Below are 25700 nucleotides of genomic sequence, written 5' to 3'. Positions count from 1 at the left end.
AAAGAAGCATAAACAAAATTTCATGAGCCTTGCTTTAAAGAGAACAACCTAAGTTTGGTCTTAGTAATAACTAACATTGTTTTATACTGACCGCCAACTACTTTATGTGTCAATTCTATGAGGGACACCTCTCCTTCCCACTTCCATCTCCACTATAGCAATATTTCCTAACAAGTCCGTTATCCAGCCGTTATACCATTACCAGAGTGACATAATTCAAAATGTATTGAGTGCCTATTTTGCTAGGCACTGTTCTAGGTGCTTTGGATAAAGTAACACAATCAGACACAGCCCCAGCCCTCAGGGAGTTCAGTCTGGTCCAGGAGAAAGAAAAACCAAATCATAATTTCAGGTACCAAAAGTGCTACCAAAACAAAATAGGAAAAAGGCAAGCAAGAAGAGGTAAGCTATTACAGAGAGAAAAGAAATCAGGTAAGGCCTCTCTGAGGTGACTGGTATTTGATATTTGACATTTGACAAGTAATCCTCCACCCCCTCAACTCTAGCGTTTTTAGAATGCCTTTTTTTGTTTGTTTGTTTTAAGATTTTATTTATTGGGGCATCTGGGTGGGTCAGTCCGTTAAGCGTCTGCCTTTGGCTCAGGTCATGATCCCAGAGTCCCGGGGATTGGGCTCCCTGCTCAGTGGGGAGTCTACTTCTCCCCCTGCTCCTCTCTCAAGTAAAATCTTTAAAAAAAAAGATTTTATTTATTTGAGAGAGAAAATGCACGAGCATGAGTGGGGGAGCAGAGGGAGAAGCAGACTCCCCACTGAGCAGGAGGCAACGCAGGGCTCAATCCCAAGACCCTGAGATCATGACCTGAGCAGAAGGCAGACACTTAACTGACTGAGCCACCCAGGCGCCCCTAAGAATGTCTGTTTTATTGGAAAAGTCATGGTGATGTACTTCTAGAGGCTGCATCTACAACTAGCAAATATTTCATCATCTATGAGAAGTGACTCTTTGTGGTAAAGTATAAAATAATGAAGTAATAGGGAGCCAGACATAAGTAGCAAAGGAGAAAATGAATTTCGACCTCCTTTGGTTTGTTAATACTGTGCAACTAGGGAAAGTCACACCCAAGGGCGGTGAGCATTCATATGCTCAGCAACAACCTTCTTCCAGGTTCTTTCAGATCCTGGCCCCAAACCTTCCCGCTGCACATTTCTCATTCGGTCATTCCCTTCAATTCAGTAGCTCTCCAGTTAGGCAATCAAGCTGGAATGAAACTCTCCACTGTGGCAACAAACTACACACCTCACCATTCATATCTCCCAGGGTTTCCCCACATGCACTGGTTTTCCAAGAAAACCAAGTACATTGGTAAATGCTCTTCCCTTTACCTGAATTCCTTCCCCACCAAATCTCTCACTATACCTATCTACCAAAGTCTTATCCTTCAAAGCCCAACTCCTAGAGCTATGACATGAATGACTCTCCCAGAAAAGTGGTAGCTCATTCCTCAATCCCTTTCAAGTCTTAAAATACCCAACATTTAATCATAACTATTTGTGCTCTAATTTTCTCTCTCCAACTCTGTTACAGGTTTCACAGGTGAAGAACCAGACTTTTTTGCTTTTTTTAATCTCTTCTGTTTTCCACAGTGTGTACTCACTGTTTATTCAATATGCAAGAGTCCCAAGGAGATTTATAACTTGGCCAAGGATACAGCATAAAGTCCCACTTGGTATGGTTCTAGGTACTAAAATGCTATGATTTAGTAGAAAATCATAACAGCATAGTAAAATATAACAGACTATGGAGCCAGGCTATGTTCAAACCCTAGCTTTGCCACTAACTTGATGTGAACCTCAAGGGAGTTATTTAGTTTCTCTGGGTCTGTAAGATGCTGAGAATATCACCTACTTGACAGGGTCAGTGTGAAAAATTGAGTTCATACACAAAATTACACTTAGAACAAAGCATGGCACATACAAGTGCACAATACGTATTGCCGTCATATTTAGCATTATTTCTCCAGAAATCAATTTCTCCACTAATAAATGGGGAGTATCAAGCTAGACTTCTCTTATCTCTTTCAACTCAGGGATCCCACACATACATGCCACATGACACTGAAGATGTCAGAGATCACGAAGAGCTGACAAAGTGCGGATGGCTTTATAAGAAAGCTAGAACCCCAGGCTAGGCACAGAAGATGCAAGCTGATTAGAGAAGTATGAAGGAAGAAGACATTTTTTTTTTTTTTAAGGTTTTATTTATTTATTTGAGACAGAGAGAATGAGAGAGACAGAGAGCACACTGAGAGGCGGGAGGGTCAGAGGGAGAAGCAGGCTCCCTGCCGAGCAGGGAGCCCGATGCGGGACTCGATCCAGGGACTCCAGGATCATGACCTGAGCCGAAGGCAGTCGCTTAACCAACTGAGCCACCCAGGCGCCCAGGAAGAAGACATTTTAAGAGAGAGAGCTAGAAACAGCAAAGGCTAGGAAGAATAAGCAAAGGCAGAATAAGAGTGGAACATAAGGAAAATAATTTGTCTAGAGTTTATGTTTTGGGCAATGGTGGAAAATAAGATGATCTAAATGCCTTTAAAAATAGTGGACTACAAAACAACTGATTATAAAACCTTGTTACTTTATCACTTGTGTTTCTGGAATAGGAGAAAGTTCTGGTGACAGTTGATTAGCATCTACTCTATCTAATAATCTGCCTTGAGAGCATCTCACACACTATAAACTGGGCAATTCTTTAATGAGAATCTGTACAAAACCTGAGAATTTCTTCATTTTCTCCTAAAGCCAAGTACAAGTAAATTCTGGTTACACTTATTTTGGAAGCATCTCTTTCCTCTCTGTTAGCTTAAAGAAACTAAGATGATTATATGAATATGAATTTGATAAAACTAAAATAAGAAAAAATGCACTCCTCCATGAATTACACTAAATCATTACAACTTAAGTCAGATCTTACCATTTCTCTGCTCAAAAGCCTCAGATGATTTTCATCTCAGGCAGAGATAAAGTGAAATCCTCCTAATAGCCTGAAAGTTCCTGGTTGTTCTGGTGCTCCCTCCCCCAGGTCTTCCCTGGCCTTATCTCCTACTACTCCTCCTTTGCTCACAATGCTCTTAGAGCACACTGGTCTTCTAACTATTCCTCTTAACAGGCCAGCATTGTCCTCTTCAAGGTCTTCTACATTTGCTGTTCCCTCTGCCTGGAATGTTCCCTTCCCCAGACACTTGCTGGGCTCACTCCCTCACCTCCTTCTAGGCTGCTTAAATATCAGCTGATCGGTAAATATCTCCCTGCTTGCCCTATTTCAAAATGCAATACCTCCCCATCCCTCTCTCTAGCCTTTTTTTTTTAACCTAAGTCAGTAATCGTCTTCTAACATATAGTATAATTTATTATCTCTCTTTCCCCAACTAGAAAGTAAGTTTCAGGAGGGCAGTGGTCAGGCACAGAGCAGACGTCAATAAAAATACTCCTTGAATGAATTGCAAATCAGACCATATAATGCCCCTTCTAGGTAAAAGAAAATACAACCTACTTTTTTTTTCCACCGCTGAAAATCTAAGTTAATTTTTGTATGAAATACATATTGCTCACCTCCTATGTGCCAGAACTGGGCTTGGCTCTGGAAAGTTAGAGTGGATTAAGAAATAATCTCTGACCTTTAGGAGCTCTGGGGTGGGCATATGGAGAATAGACACAGAAACATCACTTACAAAACACAATATACAACCAAAGGAAATTGAATGTCTACCTAAAGGAGTGAGGAGCAAAGGGGGAATGCTTCACTGAAGTGATGAGGAAAGCTGTAATTCCCCCAAACTCTCAACTAGCAAGATAATTCCTCCTTATATTATTGGTGCGTATGCTTGCAACTCCATATAAATTATTTACCCGCATCAAATAGGCTCTTAAATAGGCCGCAAAAAAGTTTGTGCGACAATAGTGATGTACTCAAGGCTGCACAAAGATCACTGACTACGTTTTTACCGTCTTCCGATTTGGCAACTTTTACCTATCGGGTCCCCCTGATTTGGAGGCTTGCATCTGCCAACTGCTGCCGACTTCGGTCAGAACCCTCCTTGTGGCTATCCCTAACCGGAGCTCGGCACCCTGCAAATCCCTTTCTTAGCGGGGCGGGCGGGCGGGTGCCGCCTCCGGAAAGCCGCCAACTGGGCCACAATGAGAGTTATGGAAGAAGCGGGAGTCGTGGGAGGGCGACGAGGTTGGGAAGGACCCCTGGAGGCCTCTGCCTCGCACTCCCACCCCTCCCGGACCCCTGGGCCTCCGGTGCCCCGAAGCTCCGCAGACTCTTTTGTTAAGCGAGGCCGCGGTTCCCTGGTCCCTGCTAGGCCCCACAGCTGTCTCCAGTGGCCCCAAAGGTAGCGACCCCGAGACCATACCCACCTCGCACAGACCTGCCGCTCTAGCTGCAGCGGCACCTGATACTACCGCCAACGCGGAGAGAATCCCACCGCCAGAGTACGCGCGGTCCAGGCCGCGTCCACCGCGCTCCTTCCTCTCCGCCCCCTTCGCCGCCGCCGCCGCCGCCGCCGCTTCTCGGCCCGTTGCTGACCGGGGGGAGGGGAACGCAAAGCTGACATGCGCAGTGCAGAGAGCGCGGGCCGATGGGCGGGGCCTGGGGGACTACGGCTCCCGGAAGGCGCCCTGGGCTCCGGACCTTAAAGCTCCAGAACGCTTCACAGACTTCTCACTCACCAGACACAGCTGCTTGGGGGGATGCTGGTAGCCCAGGAGGTGGGCCTAGGGGTGAAGAAAGCGTAGCGATGACAGCCGTCTAGAAATCCCCCCAAAAAAGGGCTTGGGCGGAAACCACATATACATAAAATTGTGGACTCCCTAAACTCTGATCCTTTGCAAATACGACCTAGGCAACATTTTTCCGCATGCCTCTGGCCACGTGGTCTCATAGAGCATGGCCACCTTTAGCTTCCGGAGCACCAGTTTAGAGTGATGACAACTTGACTGAACCCTAGTGGAGAAGGCTGGGATCGGCGTGGACAGTTCCGGCCAGGAGGCCGGGATTATGTAATTTTCCCAGCAGCCCCACCTTGCCTCCGCTGGGCGGGGGAGGAGGAGGTCTCGCGCGGTTCCTGGGGCCGCATTCCGCTCCCGGTTCCCCCCCGCCAGCCGCGCGCAGGCGCGGACAGTCCGCACGCATTCTACGTAACGGATGGCGGAGACTACGTGAAGAGTGGCTCAGCGTGATTGATCTACCTGATCCGGCTGTGTCCTAGAGGGATCGGGGGCAGTAAAATCGCGGTGATCGCTCAGGTGGCAGTCGGGCCGAGAAGCGGCGGCCGCAGGAGCGCTGGGCCGGGTTCTAGCCGCAGTACAGGTACGAGACGGGCCATGACGCGTTAGTCGGTGGGGCCGGGCCAGGCCGAGCGGTGACTTTAAGTTGCGTGGCCTAGCCGGGTCCCGTTTCCCACCCAGCCCCCCTGAGTCAGGCCCGGGGTGACATGGATCGCGCCTTCTCACCTTTCCTGACCTTCTTAAAAACAGAAAACAAACTTCGTCCACCCCAAGGCCCATTTTCTCTTGGTCTTCGGGGTTGAGGTGATTTTAACGGTTTTTGAGAACTTGCTCGCAGAGCCATGGGCATATGCCAACTAGAAGGGCAAAGTTACAGGAAGCTTACAGTGTGCAACAGGAAGAATGGAGTATAACCGTTAGGATGAATTGATTCTCCGTGGTGGGAAAGACTAGATAGACCCCAGTGGCTGTTATTAACAGAAGCAACAACCTCTGTGGTCAGTCTTCTCAGGTTTTCTGACATAAGACGGTTTTTATCCAACGGGTGTAAGGAGACTGGAGAATGTCTACATGTTTTCCAGAAGTCTGGTAGTCTGGCAGTTGTCAGAAAGGCCTAATCTAAAATGACAACAAGGAATGATTTCCCCACTTACTCCTCTTCAGGTTTTTAAGTCCAGACCCAGTTACTCAGAGACTACCGAGTGAGTTAGGGAGATAATCAAACCAGACTTGTCAGTGCTTGTGTTCCCTGCCCCAGGACTCTCAGGACTGGGTGGCCTGGCAGGGAGCTGTGCCTTTGAAAAATGAGATGACAGGTGCAGCAGAGAAACTTCACAGAAGGAAGGCCAAGATATAAGTGGCTTGGATAATTTTAACTTAAATAACCTTGAAGAGGCCGTGTTACAATGCTGAGTTATCTTAGAAATGTTTCTATGTGTGAACATTCTAAGTGGAAGTTCAATTTGAAATGATCAGACTTTTTGGCAGTTAATCAAGTTGTCTGTGCCAATGTTCATCTTTATTTGCTTCTATTTGAAAAGGTATAAAACTGAGATCTGGAAAGGGGAGCACTAAAAGTTTTTTAAATCTTAAAGGGTGTTCATAGGCACAGGGCTTGAAGGAAGTAATGAGAACTAATATTTATTGAATGCCTTCTATATGCCAGGCACATATCTCCTGTAATACCAACTACAGCCTTATGAGACAAATACTGAATAGGTGTCCCTTTTTTATATGTGAGGAACAGGGAATTTTAAGTAATTAGTCCAAGATCATATGGCTTGTAAATGGTAGAGCTAATGTTTTAAACCAAATGTAACTCCACCAAAGTTTGTGCACTTTTTCATATTTCTTCCACTTTTGAGTATAATAAAAGATTATTAAAGGAACTAGAGATGTTTGGAGACATATCACAAACCTCTTTAAGGTTAGCGTTGAGAAGGCAGCTATGTTTTTCCATAAAATGTCCCCTGGTGCTGGGGTGCCTGGGTGGCTCAGTCGTTAAGCGTCTGCCTTCGGCTCAGGTCATGATCCCAGGGTCCTGGGATTGAGCCCCAAGTCAGGCTCTCTGCTGGCGGGAAGCTTGCTTCTCCCTCTTCTGCTCCCCCTGCTTGTGTTCCTGCTCTCACTATCTCTCTCTCTCTCAAATAAATAAATAAAATCTTAAAAAAAAAGAGAGAGCTCTGTTCCCTTCTTAGAAATATGCTTCTCCTTTTACTTCTATGATACCACTTTGACCATAGTCCCTTCTTCTTTCTTTTTTTAAAATTTTTTTCTTGTGATGAGAACTTTTTAACATCTACTCTTTTAAAAAAATTTTTAAAAACATTTTATTTATTTATTTGACAGAGAGAGAATACAAGCAGGCAGAGCAGCAGGCAGAGGGAGAGGGAGAAGCAGGCTCCCCACTGAGCAGAGAGCTCAGGACCAGACCCAGGACCCTGGGATCATGACCCAAGCCAAAGGCAGATGCTTAACTGAGCCACCCAGGAGCCCCTCTTCTTTTTTTCTAACCATTCCTTCTTAGTTTCCCATTCTGCTTCTTCCTATTATGCCCATCTCTTAGCTGTTATGATTTGTTTCAAGAGTTTTGGTGTTTGTTTTTTAACCTAATTCTTAATACTCCCTGGGGATTTCATCTATTCCAGCACCATCTCTATTTCCATCTTAGGCTTCTGTCCTAAGAACTCCAGACATATTTCAAACTACTTTCTTTTCTCCCTCTATAAAATTGGTAATCCTTTTTATAGGGATTTTGTGAAAATCAAGAGATAAATGTTAATCATCTAACATACTACCTGAAAACACTCCAAGCTTTTCAACAGGTACTAAATTTAATTTATTGCCTCCCCCCACCCAGTTTTTCCTCCTTTATTCTTTATCTCAAGGATGACTTTGTTTAGCTCTGAATCAAGCCAAAACTTGGAATCATCTGGATCTTCCTTTCCCATATTCCTATATCCAGTCATTTTATGCTGACGAGTATAATTCTTAGTATCTGTCAAATTGTTTTCCTGTTCATCCCCAATAGTACTGCCAGTTCAGTCTTGTTTTATCTCTTATCTATCTCAGCCACTTTTATTTTTCCTGCCTCAGGTACCCTATTCCACCTGAAGCCCAGTACACCCTATGTATGAGCTATCTGGGTTAAATTGCAAATCTGATAGTGCCACTCTCCTACCTAAACCCTTCAGTTGATTCTAAATATCCAAACTTCTTAGTGTGGTATTTAAATAAGGATCATCATGATCTGGCTCCTGCTGGCCTTCCTAGCCTAATTTCCCTGACTTGGGTCTACGAACCCAGTGCTCCATTATACCAAACTTCTAAAAAATGTTATTTCAGGGCTTTGTGGTATAGCTCTCCCATAGACTGCAGCACCTCTTCTTGAGGACAGGAACCAGGCTTTTATTTTATTTATTTTTTTAAGATTTAATTTATTTGTCAGAGAGAGAGTGCGTGCACATGTGTGTGCACACAAGCAGGGGAAGCGCCAGGCAGAGGGGGAAGTGAGCTCCCAGCTGAGCAAGGAGCCAAATGTGGGCTGGGATCATGACCTGAGCCGAAGGCAGATGCTTAACAGAGTCACCCAGGTGTCCCTTACTTTATTTTTTTTAAAGAACTTATTACAAAATCACATTATAGGTAAATTAAAAAGTAAAGGCAAAATGCCCATTATCTTACCATACAAAATAACTACTTATATATAGATATACGCCCTTCTAAACCTTTTCGTTTTTGTGTATTTGCTTTTTTTTTTAATATTTTTAAAAAAATATTTTATTTATTTATTTGACAGAGAGAGAGCCAGCTAGGGAACACAAGCAGGGGGAGTGGGAGAGGGAGAAGCAGGCTTCCCGCCAAGCAGGGAGCCCGATGCGGGGCTCGATCCCAGAACCCTGGGTTCATGACCTGAGCCAAAGGCAGACGCTTAACGACTGAGCCACCCAGGCACCCCTGTGTATTTGCTTCTAAAACAAGAGGGGTTCTTACTTCATTTGTAACAATTTTTAATGGACAAAAAATAAATTTGTTTTTTGTATGTACCCACAGTTTAACCCAACAGTTTCAAATTTTTTACTATCACAAGTAATACTGTTAGTAACACATATCCTTGAAGCTAAAGTATCATGCAAATTTATGATGTTTTCCTTCTCTGGGCATAGTATTTGATGTGGTGATATGTTCAGTGAGGGTACATTTGATTAGATATGGTAGGATCATCTAATGGAAAGCAGTGAGAGCCAGAAGAGTTTATAGTATTCTGTAGGAATTGGTTAGCCTTTCATGGTTATTGAATTTTTATGTAATTTAAGTTGTGTTTTAGGAAGACAATGTGGTTTTTTTGGAAGAGAAGTAGGAAGTAGGGAGAGAGTTGAGATGGGGAGACCATTTAGGATAACACTGTGATTCTTCAGCAGGTGATGATAACTTGGATTATCATGGTGGCTTTGGGAACCAAAGAAGGAAACATCAGGATTTGATGTCTGATTAGATATCAAAGGGAAAAGAAAATGAGAAATTAAATATCTTGCTCTTTTCAACAAGTAAGACTGGAAAAATAGGATTGATATTAACATAGAGAGAGAGAGATTCAGGTACCTGTTGATTTTTTTTTAAAGATTTTATTTATTTTTTTGATAGAGAGCACAAGTAGGCAAAGAGGCAGGCAGAGGGAGAGAGAGAGAAGCAGGCTCCCTGCTGAGCAGGGAGCCCGATGTGGGGCTTGACCCCAGGACCCCGGGATCATGACCTGAGCCCAAGGCAGCCACTCAACTGACTGAGCCACCCAGGCACCCCAGGTACCTGTTGATTTTGAGATGATTGTAGGGCAGTGGTCAGCAGACTGTAGCCTGAGAGACAGACTGTCTTTGTATAGCTTATGAACTAAAAATGGTTTTTACATATTTTTAGAGGGTTGTTTTAAAAAAGAAGAATGTGTAATGGAGAACAGTATGTTGTACACAAAACTTAAAATATTTATTATTTGACCCTATACAGAAAAAGTGTGTAGGGCATGAAAATGGACATGTCTGTTACACAACATGTCATGTAACATGACTGTTACACCTGCTATAGGGCTGGCGTTTAGATGAGAAGGGAGGGCTAGAAATACAGCCTAAATAGATTTGATAGTTTAAATCTAACTACTCTTCAAACTCTAGATCATATGTTCTCCTTTTTTGGTAAAGCCTTACTGGTTTGGTAAGATGATTTCATTGTCCTCTGTGTTTTCATATCATTTGGCACATTTTTGTCACAAATCTGATTTCATTATATTTGTTGGTTCAGAAACTTTTTTAGATGGTGGAATACCTAGTGTTCTTTTCAGAAAGCTGTGTAATGCTGATGTATTTAATTCCATCATGTACACTAGGAACAATTTTGTTAGAAAAAATTACTACTTTAAGCAAGTGATGTGAAATCACAGCCACTGGCCTACATTTGAGAAGCAGCTTTGAGAAGTGGTTCATAGTAGGGATTCTGGAGGCATAACTGGCATCAAATCATAGCTCTATGCCACTTGGTATTTGTATTACTTAGCATCCCCGTGCTTCATTTTACTTATCTGTGAAACAGAGATGTTAATGTTACTTTTCTTCAAGGGTTGTTATGAAGATTAAGTTAGTGGTTTTTTGTAAAGCCTTTAGGACAGGGCCTAGAACTTTTGTATCTTAAACATTTGCTTTGATGATGATGATGTCCACATATCCACACATAAAGTTGATCTAAGGACGAATGGCTTTTCTATTCACGTATTACTGCTAACAGGTAAATAGTTGCATTTCATTCTTATTTCATTATACTTCCTCCCAGTTCCTAAATGCTTATTGAATACATGGTGTTAATGGAAACCAACCTAAAGGGACACCTGGGTGGCTCAATCGGTTAAGTGTCTGCCTTCGGCTCAGGTCATGATCCCGGGGTCCTGGGATCGAGTCCCACATCGGGCTCCCTGCTCAGCGGGGAGCCTGCTTCTCCCTCCCCCTCTGCCTGCCACTCCCCCGGCTTGTGCTCTCTCTCCCTGTCTCTCTCTGACAAATAAATAAAATCTTTAAAACAAAAAAAAAGAAACCACCTAAAGAAATTAAATGACTTGTCCAAGATTTCACAGATAACTAGTGACAGAGTCCAGACTAGAACCCAGACCTCTTGACCCTCACCTCATCGCTCTTTGCATAACGCTACCTGAAATGAATTGTATTAAATTTTTAAAAAGTAGGAGAGAGTCACAGATTTATTTTTTAACTATTTATAAAATTTGATTGGTATGTATAGAAGAATGGCTGTCCATTTAGGGTTTTGGTTTGTTTGTTTGTTTGTTTATTTATTTATTTATTTATTAACTCATTTTTAGATGCAATGAAAGCCTTCCTTGCTTTCTGTATTGTCCTTTTGGTGTTCGGGAGTGTCTCTGAAGCCAAGTTTGATGATTTTGAGGATGAGGAAGACATAGTAGAATACGATGATAATGACTTTGCTGAATTTGAGGATGTCACAGAAGATTCTGTTACTGAATCTCCTCAACGGGTGATAACAACTGAAGATGATGAAGACGAGACCACTGTGGAGTTAGAAGGGCAGGATGAAAACCAAGAAGGAGATTTTGAAGATGCAGATACCCAGGTGAAGTTCTTTTTCTTGATTTCTTGGGAAAGTGGAAGGGTGGGAAGATTTGTAACTGGTACTTTGCCCAGACATTAAAAGTAACACCCAGCTCTAAGGAGATCTTTATTCTCTGCTATCTTAATTTTTGTTCAGTAGGCGGAGCTCTTCTAGATGTTTTGTGGTATGTTCCATCTTTTCTTCTCTATAGAGAGCCTGGCTGGAAGGGGTGGAGAATAGATACCATGTGTGGGTGGGAATTGTATCAGAGTTCAAATGCATGGAGAGTTACCATTTGTTACAAACATGGAATATTTCTGTGTTCTGTGCTGCTGCTTACATGGTCTGTTTTCCTCTACAAATATGGCCTACAAAAATGAGATGCAATTGCTGGCCACATTTGTAGGGGAAAACAGATTGTTCCTCGTTTTTGTAGGAGGGAGATACAGAGAGTGAGCCATATGATGATGAAGAATTTGAAGGTTATGAAGACAAACCAGATACTTCTTCTAGCAAAAATAAAGACCCAATAACAATTGTTGATGTAGGTATACAGGATTCTGAATTCCAAACTAACCAACAAAATATCTGGCTGTTACTAATCCCAGAAATATAATTGGTGACATATAGCTAGTGTTGATGTAATAGCGAGAATTTGACATCAATTATTCTGATAAAACTCCACACCTAGAGAAGCAACCCCTATCATTCTAGCCCTCCTAGTTTTATTTATCAAGGAATGATGAGGAGACTAGAAACTGGGTTTATTTGGGGGTAGACTCAGAATCAAGTTTAATACAAAGGTCCTTCCAGCATTTTATTCCATTTGTCCTCCCATTTCCTTAAAGAATCTTTTCAAAAGCTGACCTAGAAAACCAAAATGAGCATATTTTTCAAAGTATGACCGTATTCAGTGACAGTTATCTAAATTATCAACTTCTCTCATGCTCCTTTATCCCATGAGTTAGACTCCATCCTTCAACCTCAGCCAAGATTAAATGGAATGATTGTTCATCTTCAGGTTCCTGCACACCTCCAGAACAGTTGGGAGAGTTATTATCTAGAAATTTTGATGGTGACTGGTCTGCTCGCCTACATCATGAATTATATCATTGGGAAGAATAAAAACAGCCGCCTTGCTCAAGCCTGGTTTAACACTCATAGAGAGCTTTTGGAGAGCAACTTTACCTTAGTAGGTAAGTTAGGCTAATACAAGTCCAGCTGTATGCTTGAACACCACCTAGTAAAAACTGTTTATTCCCCTCAGTATAAGCATCTGACTGCTTTCATGGACTGCTGAAGAGGATGCAAGAAGGATCAAGAAGGATCCCATTTTTATTAGGCCTTATGTACTGAATTAATTGCATTTATAAAGTAATTTTCTAATTTTTCATTAATCAATAATTGCTAGTTAGGGTTAGCAATTATTGATTAGTCTCTTCTGATTAGCATGAGATAGTGCTATTAAAACAAGTTGATAGAAGTTTGGCTGAAAACAAGGAATTTTGACATTTTAGGTAGCTTGATAAATGCTTTCATTTCATCTTTGAGAAATTAGAAATCCCTTAGAATTTCCTCAAGTTCTGGGAACTTTAGTTTCGGATCCACTGAAAAGGTATACCTTAGAGGAAGCCCTGTACTTGTGTAGTGGAGGGAGTAAGGCGAACTCACCCCACCTTCACCTCACTTTGGCCTTTCACACTTTTTTTCCTTTTAGTAAGCAAGTACCCATCTGCTCAGCTCTTTAGCAGACTGTTTATATGTTATGCTAGGTACTTTGCATACATTGTTGCTTATTTAATGTTTGTAACAATACTGTCAGTTGGATATATAGTTTCTGTTTTCTTAAGGAGGAACTAAAGTCCAGAAATGTTAAAATTTGTCTAAGTTATTAAATTGCAACCATGATATTAGAACTTGGTCTACCTGCTTTCAATGTCCATGCTCCCTCTCTCCACTGTACCGTAGTATTTCAGAGTACTTTTTGACTTGGAAATTAGGAAAAAAATAAACAGCCTTTAACGCCTTCCACTTCCCCTTAATGTGTTTTCTTTTGGTGTGTTGGTCTGCTTTACCTTGTGACGTTGAACAATTTCTTTTGTACACTTAATGAATTAAATGAAGAGAGGAAATGATTGGAATTTGAGCTCTTTCTAGATCTAAAATTGAACTCTTAATGGCACTATTACCATGTTGCTGTTGGAAAACCAAACTTGGTTAAAGTTAATCCATAGGTGACACAGAAGGGAGTGGTGAATAGTTTGTATTAATGGTATTTTTTATTCACTGCATAGGAGTTTTTGTTTTTAACCTTTGACAGAGACATTTAAACTGACTTTGCTCCATTTTGTATCTACTTTTGAGAAATTTATATTCCAAGCTAATCATCATTAACAAGTAACACTAGAGTCCATGATTATTTTTTTTTAAGATTACATTTTTAATTAATCTCTACACCCAACATGGGGCTTGAACTCACAACCCAGAGATCAAGAGTCGCATGCTCTACCAACTAAACTAGCCAGGCACCCCTAGAATCCATAATTTTTTGATGGAGACAATAAAGAGTATTGAAAGGAATGATGACCATCTGTTCTAATGTATGTCCAAAGGAGAGTTCTGTAAGATCGTAAAGTATTGCTTCCCCAAAACGATGATCATTTGGGTGTCAGAGTGGAGGAAGTGTGGTGATTAGGTCCCAGCATTTTCAGCAAATCACATTAAGTGGTTTTACCCCTAGGGGATGATGGAACTAACAAAGAAGCCACAAGCACAGGAAAGCTGAACCAGGAGAATGAGCATATCTACAACCTGTGGTGTTCTGGCCGAGTGTGCTGTGAAGGGATGCTTATCCAGCTGAGGGTAAGTATGGAATTTCTGGTACGATGTATATCCTCTTTAATTGTTTTCCACTGTGATTCCAAATTCAAGTTCATGGTCTTATCCTTTGTTTTTTGGCTAAAAAAATGATGTAAAAATCATCTTTTGACTATTTGGCAAATGTAGAGTATATTTCTTGAAACATTTGATTCCCCCTTCAAGGTCTTTTCTTTATAGTAATAAAAGTTGCAACTATTCTCTTGTTTTTTTCAGTTCCTCAAGAGACAAGACTTACTGAATGTCCTGGCCCGGATGATGAGACCAGTGAGTGATCAAGTGGTATGTATTCTTCCTGCTGGTTTTCTCTGTACAGACTGAATTCTTAACTTCTTAGAGTTTATTTCATTCCTTGCCTGGATTCTGTTTGAATTTCAAGCAACTTGTGTCCCTTGTCAAAAATGGACTCTTTTCTATTTTGATGGATTGTCTTCTACTTAGTGTACCAACCATGGAGAGTGGGGAACGTGTGCTTTTTGTAGGGAAGGAGATAATATTCTCTCACTAGGTAAATTCGCTGAATCAACCTGGGTGATGGAGGGAAAAATAGTTGTCACAGTTTGCTCTCACATCTTACTCTGTGCCTTGTGAATGCTTTTATCTTTGATAGTAAGGTGGGTTTCTTAAATATTGTTCGTTTCAAAGAATACATCTTGAAGTTCAAATCATGATCTGGGGACCTTATTGTTTGGTATACCTTCTTCCCTTTATTTAAATCAACATGTTGATCTGCAAATTGTATCCTTTGTCAGAAATGCCAAATCCCCCCCCCTTCATTTATTCAACAAATAATTGTGCTGGCTCCCACTGCTGCAAGAAACCAAAATATACAAAAATATACAGTCTCTTTTATATAAACTAGAAGAACAAGAGATGTCTGCATATATGTCAAAATACAAAGTAGTATTTGGTTAATAAGTACTGTATTAGTAATATGATTAGATACTTTGAAATGTCTTTGGATTGAAACTCATTGTTATTATTTTAAAGGTCTCATTTTTAGTTGCAAATCTGTATCTTTTATTCATTTTAATTTTTCTCATATGGCCACTAATGGTTTAATCCACTAATATTTATTTATTTATTTATTTATTTATTTATTTTTAAAGATTTTGTTTATTTGACAGAGAGAGAGAGAGAGCGAGAGAGGGAACACAAGCAAGGGGAGTGGGAGAGGGAGAAGCAGGCTTCCCGCCGAGCAGGGAGCCAGATGCGGGGCTCGATCCCAGGACTCTGGGATCATGACCTGAGCTGAAGGCAGACGCTTAACAACTGAGCCACCCAGGCGCCCCTAATCCACTAATTTTTAAAGCCTCATCAGTTAAGAGTCCTGTCATTCTTTCTCTTACTAGATACCATCTTATTAGGTAGAAAGGAGGAAATTTTGATGCATCTTTAGCTATCCTTTTGTGGAAATTATTCTTTAGAGTGTTGTTTTAATCATTTTCTGTTCTTTCTTGAGGTAGATTTAGTATCTTTTCCTGAGTCAGCCATCGTTTTATCTCTTATTTTTTCTGCAAAGACAAACAGCCTCAACAAACACGATTCTGTGTATTTTTTAGCCCTTTTTCTGGGTTTTGTTTAAGTTGTTTTGTATAATTTCTGCTCAGTGATGGAAGAGCAGAAAGCCTTTCCTTTTAGAGCTGCCATCTTGCCAGGTTTTTGCTATATTTCCCTACTTTAACACTTCCCTCTACATACTGATAATTTTTTTTTTTTTTAAGATTTTATTTATTTATTTGACAGAGAGAGATAGCGAAAGCAGGAACACAAGCAGGGGGAGTGGGAGAGGGAGAAGCAGGCTTCCTGCCGAGCAGGGAGCCAGATGTGGGACTCGATCCCAGGACCCTGGGATCATGACCTGAGCCGAAGGCAGATGCTTAACGACTGAGCCACCCAGGCGCCCCAATACTGATAATTTTTGACCCAGATATTTTAAGATATAGTTAATGTGACAAATAGTGCTATGTTTTATCATACCAGACTCGAGGTTTATAACTTTATCTCCCTGGTCCAATGCAGTGTATTAAAAACTGTTTATCTGTGGCGTTTCCCAATATGAACAGCCAGTTCTCTGGTTATCCAGATACTAGCTTTGTGTCCAGTAATTCAGTTCAGTTCACATCTGACTTGGAGTTAGTGCCAGACTCCACAAGTTAAAGGTCTCAGTTCCATAAGACTACTCACACTTCAGATGCCACTTGCAAGTCCCAGGCAAGTCTTGTACTTTTGAGACTATTTGGCTATAAATGAAGAGTTCCCATGGCCCTTCTTTCGGGTTCAGTAATTTGCTAGAATGGCTCACAGAACATTTTACTTACATTTACTGGTTTATTATAAAGGATACAATTCAGGAATAGCCAAATGGAAGAGAGGCAAGGTATGGGAGTGGGGGTGGTATGCAGAGGGCTTCCAGGCCCTCTCTGGCTACATTGTCTTCCCAGCAAGTCCAAATGTTCAAGCAACTTGAATTTCGAGAGCTTGGGGTCCTCTTTTCAAGGTCATTTAGGTTGTTGACAAGTCAGGTCCCCATTTTCTTACTGTTTTTAAGTTTTAAGTCCCCATTTTCTTACTGTTGCCATCTGGAAACCATTCAGCTCCTAGAGGCCATTCTGAGGTCTTTGCCACATGGTCCCCTTCCCCCCCCATAAGCCCTTTCTCAATTCAACTCTTTTCTTCAACCAGGGCCCAGTCCCTTTTGAGGGCTCACTTGATTAAGGCATTCCAAGATAAAGTCCCTTTTGACTCAGTGTCATCTGATCAGCAGCCTTCTGCCACATGACACAACATAATCACGGGAGTGATAACCATTATACTCACAGGTTCCTCATGTTCACGGGGAGGATGTAGACACCGGGGGGTGGGACTCTCGGGGGCCATCATAGAACTCTGCCTATCACAGAACCTAACAGGTGAGTTTTGTTGTTGTTGTTTTTAAAGCAAATAAAAGTAACCATGAATGATGAAGACATGGATACCTATGTGTTTGCTGTTGGCACTCGGAAAGCCTTGGTTCGACTCCAGAAAGAGATGCAGGATCTGGTATGTCTCATTCCAACTCAAATACATGTAGAACTGTTCTCTTTATTACACAGGCATTCAACTTTAGAGCATAGGGTAGTTAATTATATCACTTGAATTATTAAGCACCACTTTGAAATAGGTCAGAACATATTCTCTTGAGGAAAAAAAAGTTTGTGCATAATAAAATATCATGTCTTACCTTTAATTACTTCTTCCTTTAGAGTGAGTTTTGTAGTGACAAACCTAAGTCTGGAGCGAAGTATGGACTGCCAGACTCCTTGGCCATCCTGTCAGAGATGGGAGAAGTCACAGAGGGAATGATGGATACAAAGGTAAATGCAAAAGAAGACATACATTTGCAGACTGTAGCGATTACAGGGCACTCCCCCTAAAAGTCACACTGCACAAGTTCTTCATTTTATGACACTGCTCTATTCCTTTCCCACACAAACATTAAAATACCTTCTTTAAGCAATAGATTAACTTGTCAAAAGAGACAGTTTGATTAGTCAAATAATTCTCTCTGAATCAAGAGCAAATTATTCCTAGGATTGCTAATGGCTTTCAAGTTTTTGTAAAAGGACTACAGCATTAATCCTTATCACCATGTCATTTAGTCCATTTTTTCCTAGCTTCAGTTAGTGTAGAAGAGAAATGTATAGAGAACCATTTTTTTCTATTGGTTATGGAATGGTAACAGCAAGCACATCTTAGCATCATAAAAATACAGAGTAGCTCAAAGACAGTTCTAATGTAAGTTCAAGGTGATGTGTTTATGGAGAATCCCCTGAAATTATTTTAGATTTTATCTTCGTGCATTCATTCTTGTTCAGAACATTATTTTGAGATATATTTTCAGCTGCTCAATAAGAAGAAATTTGATCATTGGTGTGACTAAAGAAAGGTGCTAGTTTCATTGTAGAGAGATCCCTCATTTAAACTTCATTTTTTAAAAGCTTTAACTGTAATGCTGTTGTGAAAAATCAAGGAGGACTAAGGAGTGAATATCTTTATGAAAAAAGGGAAATGCATCAAACCCTACTTTAAAAAAAATTTTTTTTTCTTTATTTCAGATGGTTCACTTTCTTACACACTATGCTGACAAGATTGAATCCGTTCATTTTTCAGACCAGTTCTCTGGTCCAAAAATTATGCAAGAGTACGTATGAGATAAAAATACTGAAATTAACCGTCCCCACTAGCTTTTTGTGTTGAAACACCTGCAAGGTGCTTTTGCAATTTTTCTTACCAAATGAGTGAGGGAAGTTGATGACAGGCATTCTAAGTTTTCCTTTGCTTTGACTGCATGTGTCATGAAGGTAATTGAAATCCTATGGGAGACAAACAAATAAGCCCCCGAGTTTGCAATGGGTCACCGCATGTATGCACCAGCCATTCAGTGAGGTAGATGAGACTCTTACAGGATGGCAGATACTAAGAAAATGCAAATTGCTAATCTCTTTGTCCTTTGTAGTCGGAAGTTTTTTTTCCTCCCTTTTTAATTTATGATACGAATCTGATTTTGATTTATGTTTGATTGCAGATCTCTGCATTTTATTTCATGGCCTTTTCTGACTTTCTTCTTTGAATAGTTGGGTGATTATATTCTTTCCTAGTGTATTATCAGATGCTCTCAATATGCAGAGTTTCTGGCTTTTTGGATGTTGATATTCACAGCTTAAATTTGTTGTTTGAAATCACATCCTATCTCAGGAGCGCATACTTATTTAAGTTTACCGTTGGTGTATAATTAGTTCTGACCTAAATTTTTGGTTAAGGGCTTCTCTCTCATAATCTGTGGAGTTAAGTACAGTTAAAAGCCAATCTGGATTTTAGTTGTAGGTCAGAATTATTCAGGTCCTTACACCTGTGGATCGTGTTGCATCATCCTTGCCTTGCTCAACTCAATAACAACACTGTGGGCAGAGTATCACATTGTGACATTCATGGAGCCTTTTATGTGTGAGGGGAGGAGAGGGGGTTGATAGTTAAAGATTACGAAGGAATCTTTGATGAGTCAGAACTAAATTATATATGCTATAGTAGATCATTTCTAAATTTATTCTGAGCCTGACTCAAAAATAAAGATGCTTCATTATAGGAAGATAGAGTAGGAGTTGGAAATAAAACAAAAATGCATCAAAATAAGCAAAAATATTATTAAAATACAGGCCTAATACTTAAATAGGCTCATTTCTGGCTCCCCAGGTGAGAGAAATATATCCTGCCTGGAGGTGTTCAAGTATAGGATAAAGATCACTTGGGAATGTATCCATCAGATAAGACAAGTGGACCAGGGGACCTGTAAAGCTCCTTCAGGCTCTGAGATTATATTTAACTTGGGGATGCCAAGCCAAATACTGTGCTGATTATCTGCAGGAATCTGTTCCTCTAAGTGAATTGGGTGACATACGTGAATGGAAAGTATCTTTCTTGTGTTCTTTCTAAATAGCCTTTCTTTTATGGCAGGGAAGGTCAGCCTTTAAAGCTGCCTGACACTAAGAGGACACTATTGTTTACATTTAATGGTAAGTGTTCTCTGGTCTTGCCTGGGTTCTTCATTTTCTGTGAGAGGATCTTAAGGAGAGTATTCCCTCCTAAATGATAGCCATAAAAAACTACATTAAAACCAACCCCATGCCTGCCTGCTTATTGGTTTTGGGGTTTCTTCAATAAGAGATCCTTTTATTTATTTTAATTTCTATTTTCTGCTGCATTTTAGCTGCCTAAGACACTTGGAGAAAGGAGTCTATTAATAAAAAAGGAGAGGGGGGATTAAATAAATAAATAAATAAATAATAAATAAAAGAGTTGGGTGACCCAGAAGCATTAATGCTGCCATTAACTCAATAGGAAAATGGCTTTGTTTTCCAGTGCCTGGCTCAGGTAACACTTACCCAAAGGATATGGAGGCTTTGCTGCCCCTGATGAACATGGTGATTTATTCTATTGATAAAGCCAAAAAGTTCCGACTCAACAGAGAAGTAAGACCCACAACCTTTATTATAAGTTGGCACCTTTTATTGTTGTTTTCCTCCTCGGGGGAGTCAGAGAGCAATGATTTCAGCGATTTTATTTTTGCTAGTTTGCTAGTTGACCTGAAAGTGCTAAATGGGAATAGTTTTTTTTTTTTTTTTAAAGATTTTATTTATTTATTTGACAGAGAGAGACACAGCGAGAGAGGGAACACAAGCAGGGGGAGTGGGAGAGGGAGAAGCAGGCTTCCCGCCGAGCAGGGAGCCCGATGCGGGGCTCGATCCCAGGACCCTGGGACCATGACCTGAGCCGAAGGCAGACGCTTAACGACTGAGCCACCCAGGCGCCCCTAAATGGGAATAGTTTTATAAAAGAATACTAAATGGGACTTGGTTCTGTTGGATTAAAATGGATTTCTTATGAAACGCCTTGTTTCTTGGGGAAAAGGGCAAACAGAAAGCAGATAAAAACCGAGCTCGAGTAGAAGAAAACTTCTTGAAGCTGACACATGTGCAAAGACAGGAAGCTGCACAGTCTCGGCGCGAGGAGAAGAAAAGAGCAGAGAAGGAGCGAATCATGAACGAGGAAGATCCTGAGAAACAGCGCAGGCTGGAGGTAAGACAGACTTTTCTTACCCTGCTTTGTGGTAAAACTAGGATTTAGAAGGGCACCTATTATGCCATATTGACCATAAAGGTAATTCTGTGTAGGAATGTACACAGACATAAAAGTTTAGCATTTTCTCTGCAGTTGGGACATTATTACTTAGCTGATAGCACTATTAAGAAGAATAAATAATCCATCTTTTTTTTTTTTAAATATTTATTTATTTGAGAGAGAGAGAGCACATGAGAGGGGGAAGGGTCAGAGGGAGAAGCAGACTCCCCGCCGAGCAAGGAGCCTAATGCGGGACTTGATCCCGGGACTCCAGGATCATGACCTGAGCCAAAGGCAGTCGCTTAACCAACTGAGCCACCCAGGCGCCCATAATCCATCCTTTTCAAACCAGGTTAGCTTGAGTCTGTGATCCTGGAGAATGATATAAATTATCCTTTCCCCAGCACAATCCCATTTTGAAAGTTCCACTATCATCTTTCAAGCCAAACACTTAACTGAAGTAGAAGGAAATTAGGAATTTTAATAGTAGTCAGCACATGTGCCCTATGGTCCAATGCATCTTGTTTTATAAAATATTTAATTTGATTAGAGAATTAGAGAATCCTAATATTTTTTGTTTGTATTTTTGTTTTCTATTTTGTACATAACCAGAATCTCAAACTCAAAAGAGCTTTTTAGGTTGTAGTATGTTATGTGTGAAACATCAGCATGTTCTCACATTTTTGTGAAATAAGATGCCACTGCCCAGCTCTACAATTTTAAACCTTGTAAATGCTGGTCAAAAAAAGAAGAGAACAAACTTCTGGGAGATGTGAGTTCTAACAAGAATAATCTTGAGAACTGAAGAAAATCCTTAGAAGTGGAGGAGACCTGCTGCCAAGGAACAGACAGTACAAATCCTTGGCAGATACACATAAATGTTATGATGAAAGTTGGGTTACTGTTTCCTGGGTATAGGAAAAATCAGAATAACAAAGTTGCTTAAATGTAGTGTTTAGTTTCTTTCTAACTTGAGATTTTAGTTACCTTTACTTCATTTTAAGCTAATTTTCATTAACCAACATAGATATTAGCAATTTTTATAACTGTCTTTTGGAAAGTTATTTATGGTACCAGACTAGGTTTTTGAATAGTAATATAGGCAGTATTTTAGTTTTGGTTTTTTGTGTGTGCTTAGAGCTTAGTTTGGATTCCCTTTCTTTCTCTAGGAAGCTGCCTTGAGGCGTGAGCAAAAGAAATTGGAGAAGAAGCAAATGAAAATGAAACAAATCAAAGTGAAAGCCATGTAAAATCATCTCAGAGACCGGAGTCCTGATGCCAACTGTAACTCTGAATTCACTGGAAACAAAAAATACCAGTCCATTTCTCATCTTAAAGTTCAAACACTCCCAAAGTGACTAAGAAATCCTTATTTCATCATCTGTTCTGTTTTTGGTTCGGAGTTTTACAGAGGTTATAGATGGAATGGAAGGGCTCTGTTTCAGTAATTCTCTTCCAGATAACCAAATTATTTTGATTACTTTATAAAAGGAATGATATATGAGATCTGTGTAGTTTTAAAATATTTTTAAAATTATAACATGAATCATCAGTGCTTTTAGTGCTTTGATGTTTGAAGAAATATCATGAAATTTATAGATACATAATTAGATTGTTGCTTTTTGTTTAAACTGGGTAGTTGCAAAGGCTATAAAGACTGACCCTAAACCAAGATTCCACAAATAACTATTGGAATTGCACAATAAACATTGCTTGGTATTTTCTTCTGTGTGTACATTAACCTTGTAAAAAAGTAAAATTTAGAACACTATGTGGTATTGAAATTTCAGGGACTCAAAACATAATGTAGTTCAGTGTATGTTTTGTAGCTGGGAGGTGCTGATGACAGTGTTGTATCTATAGGGTTTAGGATACTTACGTGTACATGGAAAATTCTAAGGATAGGTAGTACAGGAGCACAGTTTTTTCCTGAGCTGATACCACAAGCTAATGACAATGTGAATGCTGTATTTAAGTGGTTGTACGTTTTCCTTGAGTAACAAATGCATGAAAAATTAACTGCTTCACCTAGATCCGATCAGTGGTCTATGTGAAGTTACACGTTTTTCCTTCTTGTTTGTTGCAAACTATTGGATGTTCATAGAGAAGCTCTATTCTCTGTGTTATGGCTGTGTCCCTTTGCTTTTCCTTCTGCTTTTATTTCTTCCACAGTTGAGGCTGGGTATATTCTTTCAAAGAAATAGCCATGAATATGCATAAATATACTTTTAAAAATGAGCTTTCCTAAACTATTGAGAGTTCTTTCTGCCTCTTGAGGAGGGAACTCTTGGGGGAGAGGCCCATCTATCTGCACGAGCATTTAGCTTGTTCAGATCTCTGCATTTTATAAATGCTTCCTAAAGAAAGCATTTTTTAAGTCACTGCTTGTACCAGGTAATTTTTGCTGGGGATGGGAAAAGGTTGGGTTTTTTGGTGGGAGAGGGGTGGGTGGATATTTTTTTGTTGATGCTTTATGTGCAGGTGTGTTCTGAGGCAATAACAAGTTGCTGTGAAAGCAGTATGTGCTGCTGCCTTTGTAACTGCATGGGAACTTTTCACATGGATTTTTTTCTAAGTTAATGCAGAAATGTGTAAACTGGGAGATGCAAATGTAATATTTTTTTTAACAGTTCATGAAATTAAGTTATTAAAATAACAAAAATAACCTAAGATTTAATTACTTTAATGCTATATAATTCTAGAATTAGCCTTGTTTTACAAAGTTTAAAAATACATTTTAGAAATCAAAGTTGATATGCTTAGCTATCTTTTGATTAATAAAAGCTTTCTTAAAGTCCCACACATTTGGACCATGGCAGCTAATTTTGTAATTTAAGCATTCATATGAACTACCTATGGACATATATTAAACTAATTGACAAAAATCTCAGAGTGCCGCCTTTACTTTTCTGGGGTTGCCCTTCAAGAGTATAAGCCCATAGGAATGTTCTTCTTTCTGTTCAACGGAAGTCAGTGCTGAAATGCTTTCCCTTCAAAGGAGTTGACTTTGATAATAATCCCTTAGTTTGTTACCGTTATTTTTAGAATGTTCTATATTTTTAGAGGCATATATATTATTAATGGGCTCCTCCCCAAAGTCTACCTCTTTAGTTAAGATACCATTATCTCTCCCATGAATGAAAGGAGAATACTGTTGACTGCCACACATTGGAAAACCACTAAGCCCTCCTTTTGTGCATTGCATGGGCACTTAGCAAGGACAAAACGGGCACCGAACTGGAAGATAACGACCTGGCTATAGTGCCAGCAAAGTCAATACTAAGCACTTGACTTTGGGCAAGTCAGTAACCTCTTTGAGTCTCTGTTCCGTTCTTCTTCCTACAAAGTAAGGATAGTAACTATTTTCTTCCCTACCTCACAGGTAGGTCAACACCAAGAGATATGTGTGAAGTTCTCTCATAAACTACAGTACTTTAAAAATGTGAGGTATCATCTAGGACTGTTCTCCAAGTGGTACATTTTTGCTTTATTCTCTTTTGCTTTCCTTTCTCCCAATGGAAACCAAGCAGATCCTTTCAGAGTTCTCTAACTTTATCTGCAAAATGTGACAGGGTATTTTGGAATGGGGGTTGGGGCGACAGTAATACCTTTCTGTTTCCTTAGTAATAGAACTTTTTCCTGTGATGCACTAGAAGTTGAAACTCTTCTTTAGATGAGACTTAGACCAAAGAAAAACATTGATTGGTATTCTCTTTCCCCCGTCCAATAGGACATGAAACTTATTTAGAGCAGTGTTATACAAAGGATCTGTTGGTTTTGGTGGGATGGGTGAAATACTGAACTTTATCATCCCAGATTCTTTCCTTATTATTCCTGTTTCTACTCATTTTGAATGATTTGAAAGGATGAAATAATCTGAAAGGATGTAAAAGGGAGGAGGCAGTTATACCCAATAGGATGATACCTCACATTTTTAAAGTACTGTAGTTTATGAGAGAACTTCACACATATCTCTTGGTGTTGACCTACCTGTGAGGTAGGGAAGAAAATAGTTACACAGACAACATGTGTAACGCTCTTTGACATATAAAACGTTCTACAAATTAAATAATCCTGCTCAATTTACTAAACCAAAGGTCATAAGCATTTCCCTCACTTGAGTATTCAAGGCAATTAGTTTTACCTTACCTTTCTGACAATTTATATGGTATCTTGGAGGCCAGTGCATTTAGTTTAAACTGGATGCTTGGAGTTCAATGCAAAACTTGCTCATCACAAGTCAAAAGCAAAGCAGGAGTCTTTGTAAACTCTGAAAGTTGACTTTTCTTTACACTGGCTTTCTAAGTTATCTGGATTTAGGAGGTCCATTTGCAAGAAAAACTAAAGTGAATGTAAATTTGCTCCTTGAAACAGTCACAACAGAAGCTGGGCCAGAAGTTTCTCCCACTAGCTTTTATGGGCGGGCAGTCACGAAGATGGTGAGACCTTAACATCCAGTTAGAGAATGACATGGCTGCTGGGCCAATGGGCTGGGAAGAGCCTCCATGTTTAAATTCCCCATAGCGATGGCTGCCTCATTGGGCATCTTTTCAGGCACCGACCTTTTCGGCACCCTCAATTCCAAAGACCACATGTGAAGAAGGTCTTTTCTAAAGAACATCGCCAAGAATTTTACTTCAATTTTTACATCTTGCTTTTGTCAGTTTACCGTTTGCTGCGGAGAGAGGCCTCTTATTTTGAAAATGAGAGAAAACTGTGGGTCCTGCTTTAGAAAGTTAAAGCACTAGGTAAGATCAAAGTGATGTACATGAAACTGAATGAGGTCCTGAGTCACTGGCAAAGTTTACGTTC

General features: G+C 40.2%; 2 protein-coding genes across 4 annotated transcripts in view; one reads left to right on the top strand and one right to left on the bottom strand.

Annotated features, from left to right (window-relative positions):
• DDX42 (DEAD-box helicase 42) overlaps positions 1 to 17550 on the bottom strand; it is a 48008-nt gene extending 30458 nt beyond the window's left edge. Inside the window, exon 1 of one of the 3 annotated variants that reach the window (XM_045888663.3) lies at positions 17455 to 17550. The gene's annotated coding sequence lies outside the window, so the exon portion shown is untranslated. Of the gene's footprint in view, positions 1 to 4379; positions 4585 to 4691; positions 4860 to 17454 lie in introns of those variants that run through there. The other 2 variants (XM_064583106.1, XM_045888662.3) reach the window with 2 other exon arrangements.
• On the top strand, positions 5152 to 22674 carry CCDC47 (coiled-coil domain containing 47). The gene is made up of 13 exons (XM_045888671.3): positions 5152 to 5331; positions 11107 to 11375; positions 11791 to 11898; positions 12376 to 12550; positions 14095 to 14216; positions 14448 to 14513; positions 17172 to 17273; positions 17477 to 17587; positions 18329 to 18414; positions 19725 to 19783; positions 20130 to 20239; positions 20679 to 20846; positions 22058 to 22674. Exons 2-13 carry the CDS (start codon positions 11112 to 11114, stop codon positions 22136 to 22138), a joined length of 1452 nt encoding a protein of 483 aa, XP_045744627.1. The 5' UTR covers positions 5152 to 5331; positions 11107 to 11111; the 3' UTR covers positions 22139 to 22674.
• Positions 22675 to 25700: the final 3026 nt, after the last annotated feature.

The sequence above is a fragment of the Mirounga angustirostris genome, unplaced genomic scaffold (assembly GCF_029215605.1).
Source record: "Mirounga angustirostris isolate CCGP_5_RB_7025 unplaced genomic scaffold, mMirAng1.0.hap1 SCAF_17, whole genome shotgun sequence".
NCBI lineage: Eukaryota > Metazoa > Chordata > Mammalia > Carnivora > Phocidae > Mirounga > Mirounga angustirostris.
The sequence above is the reverse complement of the archived record's forward strand: the minus strand, read 5'-3'. Positions and strand labels throughout refer to the sequence as shown.